The 22212-nt window shown below is 43.3% G+C and overlaps 1 protein-coding gene across 1 annotated transcript; it reads right to left on the bottom strand.

The window, feature by feature from the left end:
• Window positions 1-12446, bottom strand: CLNS1A (chloride nucleotide-sensitive channel 1A). The gene is made up of 7 exons (XM_054655032.2): window positions 12258-12446; window positions 9530-9666; window positions 7250-7354; window positions 6396-6506; window positions 5785-5958; window positions 3345-3429; window positions 1-801 (listed from the first exon to the last, which is right to left on the bottom strand). The coding sequence occupies exons 1-6, from the start codon at window positions 12404-12406 to the stop codon at window positions 3362-3364; spliced, it is 744 nt and encodes a 247-aa protein (XP_054511007.1). The 5' UTR covers window positions 12407-12446; the 3' UTR covers window positions 1-801; window positions 3345-3361.
• Window positions 12447-22212: the final 9766 nt, after the last annotated feature.

The following is a 22212-nucleotide window of genomic DNA, read 5'->3' as shown; positions in this document are numbered from 1 at the left end:
TGGTTGTGAGATACAAAAATCTTAGTTTATTTAACAATGTTAACATTTAATACAAAGACACAAAACAGTTCTCTTTGTCCGGACCTCAGAGACCTTATTCCATCTCCTCTACCACCCAAGCTCAGCTCTCAGAGAAATGAAAGGGATAGCACTGAAAGGTAAAGCCAGTTACTTGAGGGGGTTTTAATTTAGCTTTTCTTTTGATCCTTGGCCAACCCTATTTCCTTTTAGTCATAACATTTCTATTCCCATTTCTACTCCACAGAGTCAATGACAGGTAAAAAAATATGGAAAATTCTAGGACCATCTAAAATTCTGTTCTACTTATAGTTTTATTTCTGAAGTCCTAGAATTCCTACAAAGGCTTCTTTATAAGGCCAGAGAGTTAAGTCAGAGAGACTGTGGCTGCCCCATTCCTGGAAGTGTTCACAGCCAGGTTAGGATGGGGTCCTGAGCAACCTGATCTACTCAATGGCATCCATGCCCATGGCAGGTGGGGCTGGAACCAGACGATCTTTAAGGTCTGTTCCAACCCAAATCATTTTGTGATTCTATGAAATGACCCCTGATTAGCCCCATTCAACTGTTAGATGCAAGAGGTTTTATTGTTTTTGTTTATTTTGTTTTTTTTTTAAATAACCCCATAGTGGTCACAAATGTCAAACCCTGTTTTAAACATCTCTACAAGCATTTTTAGACCTAGGTGTCTAAACTTAGGTCATCAAAAGAAAGGTTAACTCCCGATAGTCACTGCAATGCCTTCGGTTTTACAGCTTATTCTGGAAGTGCCACAAGAGGGATCTGAAAGACACAAGACACCCAAGTTTACATAATTGGCATTAAAATAAAAGGTTATTAAGCAGCATAGAGTAGTAGCTATCTGTTGCTTGCAGTCAGAGGACAGCACTTTACTACAAGCCCATGAATTTTCAGAAGTGCTGAGCATCTTTGCCTTTGACAGCAGCTCTAACTCAGGTCAGCTAAGGACAGCATGTGCTCACAGCAGGCACCAGGGTGGCCTGGCAGACCCCGCTGCACCAACATGCAGACACACCAGTTGCTTCAGAACAATTGCTGCAGCCTCGTGATGCCACAGACAAAACACCACTTATTGCAGGAACACTGGAAATGTCCTGCACCAACTGCCAGCAAGTCTCCAGGGGCTTCAGCAGGAGACTGTCACATCTCATTTGGGTCGCATGCAACATCAGCATCACACAAGGGCATTGTTTGGGAGGGAGAGCAGCACACTGCTCTCTAAGGGATCACCAACAAGATGTTCCTTGTAGATCATTTTGCAGTTCAGGAGGTTAAAAGGGCCAAGCTGCTCCATGGAGTACCCACAGGATCACAGCATGCTCCCTCTCCACCCCTACATACAGAGTGCAGAGCCAAGTCACCCTCTGAGCAGGGCGATTAGCACAGACCTCCAAGAGCTGTCCTTGTCACTTTCTACCTTCAGTTCCTCGCTGCTGCCTTAGATCCTAGATTCCTACACTTCCTTAGATTACTTCCACACAGGCTGGTGGTTACTCTAAAAAGGGCCATCCCAAACTGCTACCTGGAGTGATGTCACTGAAGCACCTGACACTGCACGTGCAGGTCACTTGATCTGCTCTGCCAGGGATCAGCCCCTCAGCTGAGATCAGCACAAGCAGAAGCACAGGAGGAAATCCTCTCCAGTCACCTCTCACAGCATTAATCTCCCACAGTCACATGCTGTACCATGGAAGGCAGAGTAACAATTCCACTAACCAACACTACTTCTTACTGCGTGTATTTTATCCTTTTCTAGAAGAACAGCCTACAACACTTCCACCAGCACTTTCATGCCTCTTAGAGATCTGCTATCAGCTACTAACTCTCCTTAATCCAGTTAAATTCTAACCAGGATAACAGATAAAGCAGTCAAATTTGAATTTTTCAACATCAGGATTTATTTTTAATAAACCATTGACCAAAGTAATCTTGGAGATGGAGTCATCAGTCTAAATTTCCATTCACTTACTAAGAAGCACCTGATCTACAGCTAAAGGCTCCTCTCTGATTTTTAAGTGTGTCCTTTACCAAACTGGCAGACCAGCCAATGGCAGGACAACCAGTATCTAATATTTTTTTTTTTAAGAACTCCTCTGTTCTGCAGAGTCCTTCCCAGGGTAGAAATGCGACTACTAAAGTTTGAGCTCTTACACCAGACAATAAAAACCAATTCAGGAGCAGTGGCAGTGATGGAGGTCAGTAAGAGAACACCAGACTACTCTGAGACTTTCAGAACTGCAGCAGCAAAGAAAAATAAGCAACAGAGGAGGAATGCAGGTATGCAGCACCCCTCCACAACAGCCCTCCTCAGGGACTGCAGCCTCTTTCTTTGTGACACTGTAATCCTATATCAACTATTTTCTCACTTTTCTTTCAGTGTGTCACACTCCTTTTCTATCCCTCTCCTTCTTCCTCCCCTGAGCTTGTGGCTGTCTGCTCCACAGCTGCTCTCTCCAGCATTTCAAGTGGGATAGTTAGACACTCACTTTAAGGTAGGAGCTGTCAGTCTCCCTTCTGAGATAGGCTGAAGAACTGGGACAACACAGCACCACTTGAGCAGCACATACAGACTGAGTACTGCTGAAGTAAGGATGGCAGCACAACCCCACTGTGCCTGTACATCTCTGCAGACAGCCCCAGAAAAAGCTGCTCTAACTCTCCCTCCCAGCACCAGCGAGGAACCACTGGCACGTCTTGTAAAGCTACTAAAGAGGAGAAAAGCAAGCACAGGTGATGGAAGACAAGGGATCACACTGGCACATCCACCTGAGCAGGGTGTTGTCTCTTAGCTGTTCACTCCTGAGAGCAGCCCCATCCAGACAGCTCAGTAACTTTACCAGGAACTGTTCCTGCTCTGCTTATAATGAAGGAAGAGATGGACTTGGAGAGCTGTGAAATGTCCTGCCCCCTGGAACAGCCTGGGAAATCCAACACACCAAGGGCAAAACAATAGGCACTAAAGACAGTAACTTCCCAGGGCTGCCTCCAGTGTTCATATATCAGCATCCAAGAGCCTTTGAGACAATTCTTAAATCAACTAAAAAGCTGACCTGTCTTCCAGACAGGGACATCCACGCAGGCTGCCTCTGCAGGGTAATGGTTTATGCCAATAGGCATTTTGGCACAGATCATTAAACATCTTTCTACATTTGTGATAACTACAGCTCCCTTTTCCTTCTTCTATATCACCATCATCCTGACATCATGAGACACTTCCTGTAGGATCACATACACTACACAAATTCCAGAGAGGGAAGGCTCTGCAGGACTAAAAAGCATTGATGTGAGAAGTCAGAAGAACTTACAGCAGCACCCATCCTCCTCAGTGATCGACTTCGGCATCTTCAAACTGCCCGGCAACTACTGGTGCTATGTCCACCTCCATCCCATCTGAAAAAAACCAGCCAGTGCTCCGTAAACGAGCGGATGAGGGATGACGTTTTCACGGGAAAGAGAGCGGATGCCCTCTGCTGACGAGAGGTAGCCAGGACAGAAAACCCCTTCACTGAACTTCTGAGAGCAGCCTAAGGAAACACTGATGAGCTCACAAGTTTCTGGGTTTGCTCCAGCACTGCTGGTCAGTCGTTTACAGATGTCACCGATTCCTACAATCTCACCTCACCCTGTCTTATTAAAAGACTTAAACACTGGATTTTAACTATTTCATGTTGTAAATGAAGTTTTGGTGTAACAAATTTCATGATTCCTTCGAATAACTTTATTCTAGTATCCTGTTCTGAAACAATTGAAAAGAAAGATTGCTCTATGCTACAATGTCAAAAAATAAAGTAACTCTGAGCAGCCCTGGGGATATTTGTAATTGCAGCAAACCAAGCACCAGTACTGTAGCAAGTAAGATTAGAAAAGTAAACAAAACTGATGAAGATGACTCTGAGACACGTGACATACCTGCTGTTCAATTTATATTCATTTCTGGAATTTTGGAATTCAGAAACCTGACTAAATTTTCAAACAAAGGGCACTGCTGAAACAGGAGCCTATCACCTATGGTTGTCTTTACATAAATTTATTCAAAACTGCAGAACAAAGTAAACCTGAACACAACTGACAAAACAAGATTAAAAACCTCTCCCTGTGGATGAAAATAAATTAGTTATTATTTCCTAGATATCCACAACTGCTGGATCATTTTCCATCTTTCAAAAACATGACGGCATATAAAAAGCACTGCAATTTCTATATTAAAAAAAGAAGCAACACTACTAAACTACTTCCCTGTTCTTCTCCCAGATAATACATTGCTCTAGTGAAAACAGCACACAGAAAAGACAGTCTGAGAAATCAGGTGGCTTTCCCCCAACAAAAAAAGAAATTTTACTCCTTAAATACACACTTGAATAATCAATAGAATTAAGAGACACCATCCTTCACAAAAATAGATCTTTTTTAATAATTCTGTTTCAGTGTGTTTGAATGATTCAGAATTCATCCTGAACTCTGTTAAGATAACTGTTAACTTATAATTTAGGGTATAAAGAAAAAAAACCCAAAATCAAAACCCAAATAAAAACTACAACTCATTTAGAGTAGAAAAATGCTTCCCAACCCTGGTGTAGACTGATAAATTTAATTTTTTTTAATCCTAAATCAACTTCACCTTACCACTGTTCCAGAAAATCCTACCAAGAAGAATCAAGTGTTCTCAACACTGAAGTGCTCACTCTAACAGAGCAGCCCTCAATCCACAGCAGGCAACATGGTGCCCACAGGGCCAGAAGCATGTGGGTGATCCCTCACCTTCTGCAGGGAGGTATCACCCAGGGCATCACATTCACTCAGTCCTGCTTTATGATTAGCCAAACTGGAGAGTCACTACTTCCACATCATAGAACCACAGAATGGCTTGGGTTGGAAGGGACCTTGCAGCCATGGGCAGGGACACCTCCCACTAGACCAGGCTGCTCAAAGCCCCATCCAGCCTGGTCTTGAACACTTCAGGGATGGTGGCATCCACAGTTCACCACCCCCATGGTAAAATATCTCTCCTTTTATCAATGTGAGTCTCACCTCCTTTGGTTTGAAGCCATTCCCCCTTGTCTTACAACAACAGGCCTTACAAAAAAGTCCATGCCCATCTTTTAAGTACTGAAAGGCCTCAGTAAGGTCCCCCCAGAGCCTTTTCTTTTCCAGGCTGAACACCCCGACTGTCTCAGCCTGTTTCCATAGCAGAGGTGCTCCAGACTCCTGATCATCATAATGACCTCCTCTGGACTCACTGCAGTAGGTCCCTATCCTATTAAGCTCAGGATCCCAGAGCTGGATGAAGCACTCTAGGTGGGGTCTCACCAGAGTGGAGCAGAGGAACAGATTGTCCTCCCTCACCATGCTGGCCACGTTGCTTTGGCTACAGCCTAGGACATGATTGGTGTTCTGGGCTGTGAGTGCACATTGCCAGGTTAGGTGAAACTTTTTCACCCACCAGCACCCCCATGTCCATTTTGGCAGGGCTGCTCTTAATCCCTTCATCTCCCAGTTTGTATTGATAATGGGAGTTGCTCCAACCCAGGTGCAGCACTTTGCACTTGGCCTTGATGAACCTCATGAGGTTTCCATGGATCCATTCCTCAGGTTTGTTCAGGACCCTCTAGATGGCATCCTATCCTTCTCAAGTGTCAATCGCACCCCTCAGCTTCATGTTTGCAAACTTGCTGAGGGTGCACTCAATCCCACTGGCAGTGTCACTGATGAAGACATATTGTTTAGTAAAACAAAAGCAAGCCTTACCTTCAAACTCCCTTATGGAGTCCTCTGTTCTCACTCCAGCCATGTTGTACTGGGTGCTGACAGACTGGGCTAACATGCCTTCTAACCTCTCCAGCGTGGCCTGCCCTTCTGCAGTTAAATGTGACAATCCCTCTTCGTATGTGTAAAAGCTTGGGATGTCCCCTTGTTCTAGCTCTGCAAAAACAAGTTTATGTTCAGCAGACTTAAGTTTAGGAGCCAGAAACATGCAGAAGTGAAGGAACAGGGGAGCAGCTGGGCATAAAGTTATGCCCAGATTAACTGACATTAAAAAGCTGCTTACACAGGTACAGAATACACAGAGCAATGTGAACTGACCACAGAGCAGCACAGGCATTGAACCCGGGCCAGCACAGCCACTGGGAAGGGGAAAGGCTGCTCCTTGTGTCTGTGGGCTTTGGAGAGCCAGAACAATGCTTTTGCTGAATTTCTGTCATTGTGACAGGAATGACAGGTTTTCTGCAGATTTATGAATTTCTATACTGTGCCTGTGACAAAAGGGATGTACAGGCAAAATGAGTAATAAACAATTATGACAGATACCAGTTATGCAAGTGCTGGCAGGTATTTCAAAGGAAGCAACTGTTACCAACCGCGGGCCTCGACATCGTACTCGTCCCCTTCGTAATCGTTGTCCGAGTCCGAGTCCTCCGGGTCTGGGTGCAGGGCCTGGCACTCACACATTGCTGAGAACATGGCTTCCACTGCAGGAACACAAGTGAACACAAACCTCCACCAACACCCCAAAGCAACACAAAAGAAACCCCCTCTGACTGATCAGAGGGAGTCAGAATACTCCTTTAGCAGAACCACAACTGAATTCGCATTTGAAAACATCATCCAACAAGCCAGAAGCCATGTAAGAAACAAATCAGGTTTCAGAGATCCAGCCTGATGCTTTAGCCTCTTAACAGCACTTTTGCATTATTTCATTGATGATAAAGCTTTATCTCTGGACAGTTATGTCTGTGGTTACCTACTGCAGGAAAACTTGCAGCATCTCAACCATCAGATTCCTAAAACTTGAATCCAACTGTAAGCTCCACTGTCATATCCACAGGATACAACAGCTTTCCAGTAGTAGTGCCAAGGCATTAGAATGTTTCTAATGAAATTGTCACTGACTCAAATATCACAGAATTTGTAATTAAAAAGACATTTCCCATACATATTCTCTGCAAATGTATACAGTGAGATTATCCATATTGTGTATTTATACTCAACAGTTTCTATTTTAAAGCACTAGAATTCTCCTTGAGAAGCAGCTGCTTGAAAGAGTCCATTTTTCAAGCCAGATAAAACAATTTGCTTTATTCTTTCCAGCACACAGGAATCAAGTCACTTGCGAAGGACACTGAAGGATCATGGTATTTACACCTCTGCACCCAAGTGTCTCCCACATATAACCAGGACTTGGAAGTAAAACACAGCTCCCACTTGCACTTACAGGCTGATTTGTCGCTAGGTACAAATCTGAATTCCGCAATCGGTTCGACGTCATCATCGCTGTCATCCCCCTCCCCTTCAGTCATGGGAGCCTCTTTTGTCTCCTCTTTAAGAAAAGTTGAAAGATTTAGAAGAAACATGTTTACTTTGTAAAAAAAAAAAAAAAATCACATTTGTTTATTCTTTCAGGAATGCACACATAATCAAATCAGAAACAACCTAGGAGAGGCACAAAACCTCCACTCTGTTCTCCCAAAAAACCCTGTGACACTCCAAGACCCACATGGATAGATGAGGCCCTCTCAGAGCATCTCAACAACACTTGCAACACATGTGAAAACTTCTCTGTTTATAACTTAAGGAGTAAAGATTTCTGTACTGGTCACACAATGTACTCAAGTATTTCAGGAAAATTGCTTGATTCTTATTACAAACAACAATGCTCAAACTCCCTGTTATCATTTTTTAAATCACATGGATTTTTTTATGGATCCTTAACATTACTGTCACAAAATCAGCCAGCTTCCAGTGTGGCCCCTCACAGGGGACTCTGACATATGCAGAGGATCTCTGCTCCATTTCCAACATTCCTAGTCAGCCAGAAAGATCTCAGAAATACAAAGTGCACCCAGAACCAGTGACAACTCCGGTGCTTCCTGACTTCTGTACACCATCTACGTGAATAAATAAGCATCAATGTTTTACTTTCTGTGAATAAAAACCGCACAGAAATGGCTGCAGTTCCTCATTTCGGGGCTGGGGACACGGCACTGACAGCCTCAGAAGTGCACAATTATTTTCTACAGGAGAAGAGGCTGTGCCACTGAGAGTGGCACCACTCAAAATCACACACAAAACCGGCACTGCCAAGAATACAAAGACGCCAAGAAGCTGCCAGCCAGCTGCCCCAAAAATGAAGTGTACAGGGAAGCTACCCACTTCTTTTCCAACTGTCCCCCGCAGGCACAGCTTGTTACTGCTGAGTCCAGCTCTTTGTTTTCAATGCAGTCAACCTCTGAATGCCTTTTTCTAAAAAAGGGGTGAGGACAAGGCACAAACACACAGAGAGCACACGCAAAACTCTGAGAGGAAGAACACAATGTACCCTGCACAACTGCGAATGAAGACTCATGAAGCAAACTAAGTGGAAAGGTTTAACACTATTCAGCAGTTAAAATTGCAGGCCAGGGCTAGACTTTGAAAAGTAAAACTTATCTGCTGTGGAAGATTTACTGTAGGCAGAGTTGATATACTAAAAAATATACCCACAAAAAATACCCATAAAAAAATCAGCCCATTCAGGATTTCTACATAAAGGCTTTCACAGGATATCCATATTTTCATATGTCATAATCAGAATGAATTAAAACCTACAAACAGTATCTTTCTTCAGATGAGGCTCTTTTTACTTCAAAATAACCACACTTAAAGGAAAATGAAGAAGAATAAAGAGACATATGCAAATGTCCTCTTATAATTTGTAGTGATAGGCTGTCAGAGAACATTAGTAGCATAATAGAAGGAAACAATGCACTAATAGCTTAAAAGCATCTCCATCTCCTCAGAGTCTTGTCATTACTTTCTGGATACATTAAAAAAAATTAAATGCCAGATTTTAACCTTTAGCTGTGATGACCAGTAGGTATGAAGGGGAAAAGGAGACCTGCTCAATATGTAACACCCATTTAATCTCCAATTGTGATGGCAGTTTTTGACACACTTAAAATATTAACAGGTATACCAGAAGTCTAACAATGAAATAGAAAGCTTGCTTTCTCTACATCAAAGCAAGAATGGTCAAAAAGGTGTGTTTTGTGGGCCATCTACAAAGATTTATTAAAGCCTGGTAACATGACCTATTGCCTTTTCTTGTTTATATTTAACCAAGCTGTGGGAGAAAATTAATGAAAAGTTCCCTAGCTGTGAAACAGCAGGAATTCATCAAGCCTGGAGAGGGCAGCAACATTAACATAAATTCAATAAAGAAAAAAGCATACTCAAGATGGAATCACAGGGAGACTGGCAGAGTAACTAAATTATTTAAAACAGCGTAAGAGGGCAGAGAACTGATTCTCAGCAACTTCAGTATACACAGCCACAAGCTGAGAGCAGAACTGCAAAGTGACTCTAAACAAATGCTAAGCTGTGTTTCTACAATGACTATCCTTCAGGAAAATACAAAAGAAAATACAAGCAATTACTTAAAATCAACACTTCCTCCTCCTGAGGAGGAAATCCTGTTACTCAGAACTGCGTGGGAGCAGCCAGCAGCACTCCTCACCTTCAAACTTGGCGTTCACCATGACATACAGGTGCTCCCTTGGGTAGGCGCTCAGGTCCCTGGAGACGGCATGCAAACTTATGGTGGGGTAATCCAGGGAGAAGCCAACTCCAGAGTTGTCCAGCCAAGACAGGCGACTAACGAGGGAGGAAAAAAAGAAGAGACAAATTAGACACGAACAGAGGGCAGTATGGAGAAAAGCAAAGCAACCCCAAAACATGAGTAGTTGTGGACAAGGCACTTAGCTCACTCTGCGGGCACACACGGTCCTGGACCTGCCTGAAAAGGACTTTGCAAGAGCATTAACTGATGGCTGAGGTAAAAGACACCTTTGCCTAAAGAATGTGAAGCTAAGAACCCTAAACCCACCACAGCTTTACCACATTTGCATTAAATGCTGAATTTTCCTCCCTGACTCTCCATCTTCTCCCTGCAGATATCTATCATTCCAAAGTCAGCTACAGAGGTTCCAGAGTGTGATTTACAACTCAAGCTATTAAATGTGGTTTTCCAAGACAAAGTGGACACTGAAAGGCAGGTCAGTGTCATAATTCCTAGAGGATGATAGATCTGATGTGGGTACAGCCTGTAGGTAGAAAAACAGCCAGTTCTGTGATCAGCAGAGCCAGGTTGTGGGTATTCCTCCAGTCACAACTTAAGTGCTATAGCCTCTGCTTTCCCCACTTTCACTGTCATCCCTAACCACAGCAAGAGACAGCACAGGTTGTCACCACCAGGATGCTGCCTCCTTCGTATCAGAACAATCAACATCTTTCTATACACTGAGAAATCACACTCAAACTAGATTTGGGTGCCTGTAATCAATGATGTCACACAGTGAACAGAAATACTCAGTGCCAGAAAGCAAGACCTCCACCATGTGCAAAGCTCAGCATTCAAAAGCTTTTTGTGGTGGGACAAAACCAATGGGAAGTTCACAGAAGACTCCTGGCCTTGGAAAATCTGACTGAGAGCAAGAGCTAGTACAGTGGGAGCAAGGAATTTATTTCCTATTTCCTCAACTATCCAATCCTCAATGTTTACAGCTGCTGGTGGAGAGTCAGTACATGGATCAAGAGCCACATTCTGCTCCTGGATGCCCTGTTCTCCCATGGCACTCCTGCAAACACTGGTGTTTTCTGTTCATCCCAACAAGTGACTCTAGTAAAACCTCTGTGGTGCACTTGAAACATGGAAAGGAAGCTGGCAGACCTGCAGGTGCCTCACACAAAAGTCTACTGAAAGCAACTCACAAGGAAACTCAACATTACACATCCTCAGAGAAGGTACCCCACAAGCAGAAGTCTTGGTAGCTGCAACCAAACGAAATAAAACAGTGAACAAAATTCCAGAGAGATTCCTCTCCAACACAGCACTAACAAGCTCAGGTAGGGCAAAAGCTCCTCCGACAATATTGGCCATTTCATAAAAGTTTCCTAGTCTGAGGTTTTTAAAAGTGCACATTTTAAATTATGCTTTTGTTCCAACAATGTTCTTCAACTACACAATATATTATGAGTACTTTCCCATGGTGAAAGAAAATTACATTGTTTTAATCATCAAGCTGTCTCCCTGAGCTATACAATGCAGGGAGAATTGAAAGGAGACCATAAAGAGCTCAGATAACATCTTTCAGAATAACCAGACTGATTTCTGCCTAGTAAGTACAGTCTCCACATGATTAATGCAACATGACAGACTTCACAGAACCAGAGTAGTTATTAACAGCAGAAACCCAACAGCCTCATCTACTCCCCTGCCAAAAGAGGAGAGCTGCCATTGTTGTAATTACAGAATGGTTTGGGTTGGAAAAGACCTGAAAGATCAACTGCCTTGGGCGGGGACACCTTCCACTACACCAGGATGCTCAGAGTCACATCCAACCTGGCCTTGAACACGTCCAGGGATGGGACATCCACTGCTTCTCTAGGCAACCTGTACCAGGGTCTCATCCTGCTCACAGTAAAGAATTTTCTCCTAATAACCAATCTAGTGCTCTTTTTCAGTTTGAAGCCATTCCTCCTTGTCCTATCACTACAGTTCTTATCAAAGAGCCCCTCTCTGCCCTCCCTGCATCCCCCTTCTGATACTGGGAGGCTGCCATGAGTTCTCCACACAACTTTCTCTTCTCTGGACTGAACAGCCCCAACTTTCTCAGGCTGTCTTCATAGAAGAGGTGCTCCAATCCCCTTATCAACTTTGTGGTGTCTGCCGGACTTGCTCCAAGATTTCCAGGTCCTTCTTATGTTGAGGATTCCAGTGTTGGATACAGCACTCCAGGCAGGGTCTCACAAAAGCAGGGGGCAGAAGTTCCTCTCTTGCCCAGCTGGCCACGCTGCTTTTGCTGCGGCCCAGGATACAACTGGCTTTCTGGGCTGCAAGTGCACATTTTTCCACCGTGCTGAGTTTTACAAAATGGTTTGGGTGGGAAGGAACCTGACAGCCACCTCGTTCCGAGCCCCTGCCGTGGGCAGGGACACCTCCCACTACAGCAGGCTGTTCCAAGTCCCATCCAGGCCGGCCCTGGAGCCCCAGCCAGCCGGGTCCCTGCGGTGCTGCTCCCTCTTGCCTGCTTTAAAACGAGCAGGAGCAGCAGGACGGCCCGCAGAGCCTCACAGCCCCTGAGGGCTTTCCCCACCTCACGGCCCCTTCACCCGAGCCCCCATCCCGGGCCCCTCAGGCCGCCCCGGGCAGCCCCCGAGCGGTCCCAGCCCCCGTGTCCCCGCACCTCTCGGCGATGTAGAGGGTGCCGGAGCCCAGGCTGCGCCCCGCCAGCAGCGCCTCCGTGTCCGGCTGCTGGTGGCGGACGCCGTCGGCCGGCGGCGGGAAGCGCTTGAGGAAGCTCATGGCGCCGCCGCCGCCTCCCTGCTCCACCATCGCGGCCGCCGGAAGCGGAACGCGCCGCTCTGTGATGCGATTCCGCCCGGGACGCGATGGCACCGCCCCGGGATGCGGTGGCACCGCCCCGGGATGTGATGTCACCACCGTGTTCCCCTTCTGCGGGGCCCGGCGCGGCCGCGGTTCTGGGTGCCGCGAGTGCTGCGGGCGGGGTCCGAGTTAAGTCGTCTTTGTCTGGAAAAGAGGAGCAAAGGGAACCGCTGAGGTGATGGCTGAGGGCTGGAGCACCTCTGCTGTGGGGACAGGCTGAGAGCTGTTCTCCGAAGGGAAGGCTCCAGGGAGACCGTACTGCCCTTTCCAGTACCTAAAGAGGGAAACGAGAGCTGGAGAGGGACTTTGGACAAGGCTATGAAGGGGAAAAGGATTCAAACTGACAGAAGGCGGAGTGAGATTAGCTATTGTGAAGGAATTCTTCCCTGTGAGGGTGGTGAGGCACTGGCACAGGTTGCCCAGAGAAGCTGTCGCTCCCCCATCCCTGGTCGTGTGCAAGGCCAGGTTGGATGTGGCTCTGAGCAATCTGGTCTAGTGGAAGCTGTCCCTCTCCATGGCCGGGGGGTTGGAACATGTCTTTAATGTCCTTTCCCCCAAAACGTTCAGATTCTATAACAGTACCAAGAGCAGTCACAGAACCATTGAATATCCTGAATTGGAAGGGACCCACAATGATCATCCAGTCCATCTCCCAGCCCTGCACAGGACACCACAACAATCACACCTTGTGCTTGAGAGCATTGTACAAATGCTTCTTGATCTCATCTCTGCCATATCTATTCTAGCCTGTCTTGTTATACAGGTGACAGAGGGAAAGATAATAAATAATAATAAATACAGCAGATTCACAATTACCATTATTTGATGCTGGAAGGGGAATTTCTGGTGGGTGACCAGCACCTAATGTCTCATAAATGCACACAGAGAAGAAAAGGAAAATCACAAGTACCTGAATTGTTTAAAGGGTATGCAGCTGATTTCCCTCAGCAGTGATGAGGTTGGGGTCAGGAGCCCAACAGTACTGCAGTACCTGGCAAGCGGGGGGTGTCGCAGGACAGCACATTTCAGTGATGGGAAGGCTGCCACCCCCTCATGAGCACTGGCCCTGCTCCTTCCCACAGGTTTACATCATTTCTCTTGCTACTGTAGTAAGAAACAGGGATTACTGATGCATCAGTGAAGTACATCTCTGTCAGGGGATGCTTCTGTTAATGCCATCAGTGAGCAGCATCACTGCAAACATCCCTTTTCCCTGACTTGTCAGCATGGCAAATGCTCCTGCCATAGCAACATACCAAAAGCAAGTTGTTAGCTTGTCATGGATGTTAACCTTCCCTTTTATCAGTTTAAATTTACTTTTTAGGAGTCATTTAGCTACCTATGTGCAAACACAGGTTCTCACAATCACAAACCAATTATTAACAAGATTAGGTTTCCATCTTTCCTTTCTCTGGACTTTCCTAGCTGCAGTCTTGAATAGCAAAGAGCAGAACATAACATGGTTCTCTTACTCTGAGGTATTGACAATGCTTTGGAAAACTGGTCAGCCATGCCTACCCATTTTGGATTTTAATTAAGCAAATAATAATGCAAATAATTGTTACTTATACAAATAATCACCTAGAGTGAAATGAAAGCCAATTTCACAGTGAAGTGATATTTAAGCACCGCTGGAATAGCTTGAAAAAAACTAACAGAGGCAACAGGAGATGAGGAAAGGGGAATTTCTCAACCATCTTCCAGTTTGCCACACCAAGACATGTGATCAACTGGAAACAAAAATTTGCAGTTCATCCAAGAACACAATCAGACTGGTGGGAAGAGATCCAAATACACGGAAATAGCATTCACTATGCTTAGTGGCTATAAAGCAATGTTCCTGTTGATGTTCACCCCCTCTTACCTAATGTGGCTGTCATATAGCCACAGAGAGTTCTCACCTTTATAGTTAACTCCACATCACACAACAACTTTAGGTCACTATAAATAAGATTTCTGAGTGGTTGGGGTTGAATTACTGCTGATTGAAGCCACTGCAGTGGAGTAGTACAGAGATAATTTATTTTCCTGCATGCAAATGCGAGTCTTTCTTCTGTGGCATATCACTCTTCCAAAAGAAAATGGGAAAAGGGATAGTTTAAGCCCAGGCAGGAAGCTGGTTTTGAGGATGAGACATTAAGAGAGGAGGAGAAATCCACATCTTCCTTAATTTACACAATCCAGGCTCTTCACACCAGAGTACTGAGTGCTGCACCTAAGAGAAGCTTAGAGGGGGAAGGCAGATGTTTCCTATAAGTTAAGAGTGGAACAGAATGGCCTTACCTGAAAACTTTCCTTCATCTCTAAGAGCTTTAAGAAGTGAATTTGGATCCAGCCCCACACTGACATTTGAACACTGGATGTCCAACAGTGATTTAGTCAACCAGGGCCGTGTTCAGAGGCAATGGAGAGCAGCAGGTACCTTCACAGAGTTGTCACCTTAGCACAGAAGGCAGGAGTCACCATCCAGGGAAGCTTGTTCTCTCCACAGCATTGCCTGCCATAAGGTGGCCAGTTATCTGTTAAAAATTGAAGTGTTGAGTTTTGGCAGTGGAGCAAGGGGATGGATTTCACAGCAATTTCTCATCACTACAGAAACAGGCAGCAGCTTAACTGCAGCCACAGACACATTTAAAATAAAGATTGACAGGCTTCAGCAATTCACACAGAAAAGCCACTCCCTTCTTCAATTTGTTTCTTTCTCCCTGACTTTCTCCTATTAAAGTCCTGAAATATCATCCATGTCCATTGTCACGTGTCAGAACATCTGCTTCTTCAGTGTGTCTCTTCAGACTTCCATTTTTTCCCTTCTTATTCCCAAGGTTTACACATCTCAGCCTAAATAAATGAACCTGGTTCCTCTGTGCACCACGTTGACACCTCATGGCTGTCTGCTGGCAGAGCCTTCCTGGGTACAGTGCTGACTGCAGGCACACTGGTTTTTGTCAAGTGACTGCAACATCACTACGAGATGAGATATAAAAAGTATATAAAAGATGGAATGCACACAGAAAACCATCGTGACTGCAAAAACAAATCCATCACGTCTTCCCCACCATCAACCGGAGCTGCTCAAAGAAAGGAAGGTTCTGTCAGCTGGGCTGCTGCAACAAAACCAACATAAACCAGGAGCTGCCCATTTCCATGGCAGGCAGTGGCACCATCACGGGCTGGAACAATACACAGCAGCCATTACTCAGTGCTTGCTCTAAAACTAAAAAAGGTATGTGCATGTGTAATGCTCATTAAGAAGCACTTGTATCTGCAATACACATTATACTTTGTACATCAAGTTATTTCAATTTTTTTTATTATGACAATTTACATGTCATATTTATATGAAAGAAATGACAGTAGATATTATAACAAAACCATTATGAAAGAAAAGTTACACAATTAGGCCTACAAGCTATAAAATGGCTTCAGGCCCAGCTTATACACAAAGAGTTCTGACCAGACTGTAGTGAGAGACAACGCTGAACAATTCATTAACAAAAATATTGGCACCAGCCTTAACATTTTTTCTTACTTCATTTACAAGGAATACAGTATTTAAACAGTTGTGTACTGCAAATCTAAAAACATTAGCTGTTAATAAACTGCAGTTAACCCTTTGAGCACTATGCCACCATGATTTCCATTTAAAAAAGTTTTAACGCAGCATGTTTTACATGCACGTGATATTACCAGTGGGAGGGAAAAGACAGTGAAAGCACCACCCAATTTATGTGCAACAAGAATAACACTTCCAGTTTTTTCAAGATATTTCCCCCCCCTTCCCACACACACAGTGTGTGTCCCCAGGTCCCTTCCCTTTGATATTGTAGCAAGTCATGACTGAAGAATGACTGAAAAAAACAAGGTTCAGGACTCAAAAAATGCAAGGATTAAATGCTACATAAAGAGCTCTGAATTTTACTGTGTTAATTCTTTAGAGAAAGAAAACAGAAGATGAGGCCAGCTGTGGAGACCATTTTAAGGAACTCAAGGTGTCTATGCAAACACACAAACAGCATATGGGAGCAAGACAAAAGTATATTTCATGTAGGCATATCTTAAATTTTAAGAGTTCTGTCTGGCAGATTTGATCCAGTTGTCAAAAGAATACTGGAGGGTAAGCATCCATGTGGGACACTGAGAATCGCCAATGTTTTTCTCATGGACAGGATCTGTGCCTGTGAGAACTGCCCGGCACCCAGGAATGGCAACATCATGCGTTTGAATCAGTCCCATCCGTCCCCTGACACGGGCAGGAACGAGCACTGCCCTGGCAGCAGTTTAATGGCAGTTTAATGGCAGTTAGGGGGAGGAGCATCCTTTGAGTGAATATAGGACAGGAATAAGGTACTGTACAAGATTTTAGAGTCCATATAATGAGTACAAAATGAAAAACTAAACAAGGCTTACAGTTTTATGATTTGACTTCCTTTCCTACCACTACCTTGAGTGGCAGATCAGTATCTATTAAGGACTTTTATCTGTTCTAACTAACAAACAGTGCACTGGTTACTAGGTCTATCATATGTCTTTGCAGAAGGACTTATCCCTGTAGAACCACTTAAGTTCCAACAGACTGATCCAAGTTCAGTTGTGTGGGACACAGTAAGAAGAACAAACAAGAAAGCAAACTGTGTGGACTTTGACTGTCACCTCTGGAAACAAACATTGTCATTATAATCTATGGACTGATCCTAATTTTTTCTACATCCACATTGCACTGATGGAGGAACATTATTTATTCCCTCAAGGAAGGAGGCATCAAGTACATTTTCCAGTTACTTTGAAAATCAGGATGAGAAAAGGAAGGTATCGGGATGATTCTCCTAAATGGAGACCTTCCTCTGGAAATCCTGCCTGTAAAGAGCAAGTCACAAGTGGTTTCTAGGCCTGTCCAAGACCTCTCTTGCAAATGGCATGAATTTGCATACACACTATTCCATTTCACTTCCCTCCATCCATTCCCCATCTCCCCATTATTGGAACAAGCATCCCAACAGCAGGAGCAAGTGACTCTGTCTGCACCTGGGGACCCAGTGAGACTGACTATACACAAAGTGCTGCAAAGTGCACGAAGCAAACCAGCCGAACAAACGGAGCCGTGCCGTCGCTCGGCTCTCCTCAGCAACCTTTGGGGTTGTATGGAGCAACAGCAGATCTAGTGGCAGGAATGTGTGCCCCTCCAACTGCAATGCTGTCCCCTCTCCTGCTCCTCAGGGCTCAGCATTTACAAGATGATAGTCAAAAACCAAGGCTGTAAGACTTGCTTCTAATTGCAATTGAATCTGAATACTTTACACCACAGATTCAACTCTAAAAACTTATCTACTGTAGAGTGTTTTATTCTTTCCCCCAGAAGCTCTCTGCAATCTTTTATTTATGTGTTATACTAAGCAATATATATCTTCTGCAATGTACAAAGTTAAATTACTCTGAAGTGTTGGGACAACCATTCCCACGTTTTTGTTGTTTGGAACTACCTCAGTTACACCTAATCTAAAAGAAGAGCTTGGTAAGTGGCTTTCCAAAGACTTTCCAAAGTGAGTAGTAATCCTCAATACCCCAATTGCTGGGTCTCCAGAAATAATTTCCAACTGATAAATATTTCTGAAGCCGGAGCTCTCCGTTAGGTCTCAGACTGAGTAAAGCATCAAAAATTAGTCAAAGAGTTTTTCTTATATCAGGATATACCAGCAAAAAAAACCATAACCAAAACAACAACAAACACCCCACCCCCCCCCCCCCCCAAATGGATAATTTCTGCTGGATTTTTTTTACTTTCTGCCTTCCAACATTTTACGTGAGATACAGTCCCTATGCTAACTGTTAGGGAAGAGGAGGCAGAAGACACTACCAGCAAATGTGATCTTGATCCTGTAAATCCTTACTTCAGACAATATCCTAAATGCTTCCATGGAAGTTTTGAACACTTAAGGACTTGCAAAAATTCTGCTGCCTTATTTCTAGAGATTCCCATAACATATTCAGTGCAATTTTCCCCCCAAAGTTACTGTTTCATTTGAAGATACTTGATCTTCTACATGTATTTATATATATATTTAAGGACTTTATCTACCCACCGGATCAGAAGCATACATCAAATGCAAATACATACCTAGGGTACACGCTGCACATCAGAACCACATTACAAGTTTGTGAATAGTAGTCACTGCACATGTATCAAACCAAATTTTCAAGGCCTATATAAAGCTTTTTTTAATTAGATGGTACAAATCTCTTTGTCAGACCAGTTCTGGGGGCAAACATTACTGCCAAGATTTACTTAAATCACTGTGTGCAAAGTGAATTTAAAAAAGCAGGTGCCATAAAAACTCCTTGTTTACTTTTCATAAAAGAAGTTTGTAAAAATATGTGATTTGAAATCATTATTTGAAGTTTTAGACTAGAGCTTCCTACTGCAAAAAACTGAAAACCATGTTATTATAAGCACCTGAAAAGAGAGGTATAAAATGGACCCCCTTACAATGAAGGAATAAAATTATTACCCAGTCGCAGCATCTGGATACCAGTGTAGTTTAAATAATGATGTAAAGAGAAATCAGAACAAGTGTACCACTACCATACAATTTTTCTTTTGTGAACATACATCTTTTGCCCCTTGAGCTTCTCAATGTAAGGTCTCTCAACAAAAGTTCAGATACAGCAATTAGGAAACAGAAGTGAACAGAAAACAAGTCCAACTAAGTCATTAGCTCCCATAATATGGAGAGTAGTCGAGACACTTAGTACAACAAAATCTTGAAGGTGACACTTCAAAAATGAGCTTTTAAGGAAAAAAGCGTCGCTCGTTTCTCTTAAGTGCTGCTAGACCAGAACAATCTATTCATTCAAAAAAAAAATAGTCAGGAAGATGCAGTGATTTTAAAATGTAATTCAGCATGTACAAAATGAAGTATCAAAGAGTTGATTGTTCAGCACTGACCTTGTTAACTAAGGGTTGTTAAATATGATGCCACTTTCCATCTTATATAAAGAATATGCTCAGGTTTATCAGACTCAACAACCAGAAGACAGCAACTGTGGTGAAACCAACCCAGTTGTTAATTCTATCCCCCTACTGCTTAGATTAACACACCCCATTCATTACTGCAGTGGCCCTGCTTGTGTGCTTTTTGTCACTGAGTCATAGAAGCCCCACACAGGGAAGCAAACAGCCAGCATTTATCCTGGTGGCAAAAAATCCACTCCTCCACTTGATCCATATGTTCTTCTTCCCAGCAGTGCTACTTAGACTACACATAGAAATCAGTTTTCCTCCCAGTCAGTTATATATAAAAGAGCTTGCTGGTAAAAAAAGACAAAGCTGTTAGTGATAATCTGTGTAGAATAAACAAGAGTTTGCTGAAGAAATGCTCAGCATGTTCAGCCAGTAGCTGCTTGGTCTCATTAAAAACAATCCCTGGCCTGTTTCCCATTTCCCATACAGTTTAAGCTTTAAGCCCAAACCTACACCTGAAGATCACTGTTCAAAGACAACTAACTCCTGATTTCACACTGAGCACAGAAGGGCACAAGACTATAAGGACACCAGGAAGACCTTTTCACTCTGGAATCACATATACATACTGTAACGGTATGAACCCTGGGTGATAGCTAGCCTCTTGTCAGAAAATGCCATCTTCCCAAATAGGAGATGATGCATTTTCCACCAACAGGAAGCCTTAAAAATGACAAAAATACTAAGTTTTAAAATGGTAATACTTTCCAGAGCATTTTTTGCAGTTTTTCCTTGCACATCATTCCCACCAATCTGAGGAGGAACTCTAGATCCTATGGGATGAAGCCATCTCAGGCACCAAGGGTGACTTCTTAGAAGACAGAAAAGTTGCTTTTAAGAAGAGACCTATAGAAAGTACAATTTGGTAACAACTGGCGATTTTTAAAACATGACACTTCTGATGCAAGCATCAATGCTCCTATTTTGCTTCCTGGTCTTTCCTGCTTTTACACTGTTCTAACTCAGTACTCAATTTTTCTCACAATTGGTATATCCGGAATTGTAAATCTTTTGAATTTTCTTACACACACAAGTACCTCCCCACTAAGTATTTAGCATTTGGAGTTGACTCTACAAGCAAGAATGTTTGATCAGATAATAAAAGGCTCAATCAGGCAGCAAATGAAAACATGGCACTGGCAAAACAAGTGAAGAACTATAGATTCCACAGAGTTGATGGATGTGAATCAGTTTGCACTGCAAGAATTAAAAGAATTAAAAATGCTCAGCAACTACTATCATGGACAAGTGGAAGCCTTATGTTCTTACTTGTCCTAACACACAAGTATATTAGAATTTAGAAGTACTGCATTTATGCATCACCTAGGCAAAGAAAAGCACTAGAGCAGCTTAAAATGCTACATATGCCTTTAAGAACTCATTCTAATCTTCTGTCGCTCTTCACTACCCCATTTTAATAATTTAACTGTTAATTGTTAACATCAGTAAGGTAGGAAAACATTTAATCTTTGATGAAATTACATTGTCATGTAGAGAGTGATTTCTCTTTGTTTTTAATCACAAGCCTGCCTAGCACAGCAGATAATGAGCAAGTTCCATCTTTTTGCATCTTTCTGATCCTAGTTTTATAGCATGATGTGTGCACTGCTAGAATCCAAAGGAGTAAAAGTCACAGAGTGGTTCTGACAGACTTGGGGAGAAAGGGTGGGGAAACAAAACCAATATTTTAAAGGCCAGAAGGTAGGTAAAATTTGGATCTAGGTTTTCTAGAGAGGTATTTAGTAAAGGCCTAATGCTGGTTTTAGTACAAGAAAACAGAAGTGCTTAATGACTAACTAGTAAATACAATATAATGGAAGGGAATCAGGTGGGGCAGGAAAGGAGAACTCACTCCTCAGTGGCAGCAGCAGCTTTGGTGCATCCATTGCCGGCAATGGACATAAACACCAGTCAAAAATCCAAATCTCAGAGCAAAAGGATTAACAGATGTGACCTTTTTGGATTTCAATGTTTGGCAGATCTGTTTGAGCTGCCTGTGTCCTATAACATGTACAAATGCTACAGCCTGCATCTTAATCAGAGTACAGAGAAAACTGAATGCTCTTGATGTGCCCCATGTTGATTTGGTGGGGTTTTTGTTCTTCCAATGTCTATTTTCTCCCCTTGAATAAAAGCACATATCACTTCACGCCTGCTGGAAAGTTGATGGGATGTCTTGGAGTCAAGCGTTTTCTCTCAGAAACTCTGCCTTCTTGAAATCAGTTGGTCACATGGTAGTTATTAAAATGTATTTTAAGAAAATTCTAATGGCCAAAGGCCAACAACTACATTCAAAACCTGCTAATACATCCAGGCAAATAAGCAAAACCAAAACAAAACACACATAAACCCCAAACAGGAAACCTCCAAAAGGAAAACTGTTCCATTTGTTTACTTCAATTTGAAGTAGATATTAAGGGCATGAATGGACCAGTCATAGTTTATTTGAAAATCCCTCCATCCTCTTATGCACTGTCATTCTGTGGTCAATGCCATTTGTACAAACACATTTTGTTCAGAATACTCCAACTGGTTATGAAACTCACATGGCCGGGCAGCGACTGCAGGGTTCTTTTGTCTGTAAAAGTCTGCAGTGCTTACAGACTTACTTGACATCAATACGTCCTCCCACTAGACACTGTGCATTGAAGGCCATCTGATGAACTGTGCATGAGAACACTTTAGAAATTCATGGCTAAAGTGTTTCGACTGTCAAAAACTTCATTACAGTACACTTCAC

This window comes from Agelaius phoeniceus, chromosome 2 (genome assembly GCF_051311805.1).
Source record: "Agelaius phoeniceus isolate bAgePho1 chromosome 2, bAgePho1.hap1, whole genome shotgun sequence".
Classification (NCBI taxonomy): domain Eukaryota; kingdom Metazoa; phylum Chordata; class Aves; order Passeriformes; family Icteridae; genus Agelaius; species Agelaius phoeniceus.
This window is presented reverse-complemented; position numbering and strand designations above follow the sequence as displayed.

What these genes read in the sequence shown, in the direction of transcription:
- CLNS1A (XM_054655032.2), bottom strand. Translation starts at nt 12,406, where the DNA reads ATGGTGGAGCAGGGAGGCGGCGGCGGCGCCATGAGCTTCCTCAAGCGC. An exon ending in ACCTAGCGACAAATCAGCCT is followed by an intron (nt 6,507 to 7,249) that starts GTAAGTGCAAGT and finishes GTGTTCCTGCAG; the next exon opens with TGGAAGCCATGTTCTCAGCA. An exon ending in GTACGATGTCGAGGCCCGCG is followed by an intron (nt 5,959 to 6,395) that starts GTTGGTAACAGT and finishes TTGTTTTTGCAG; the next exon opens with AGCTAGAACAAGGGGACATC.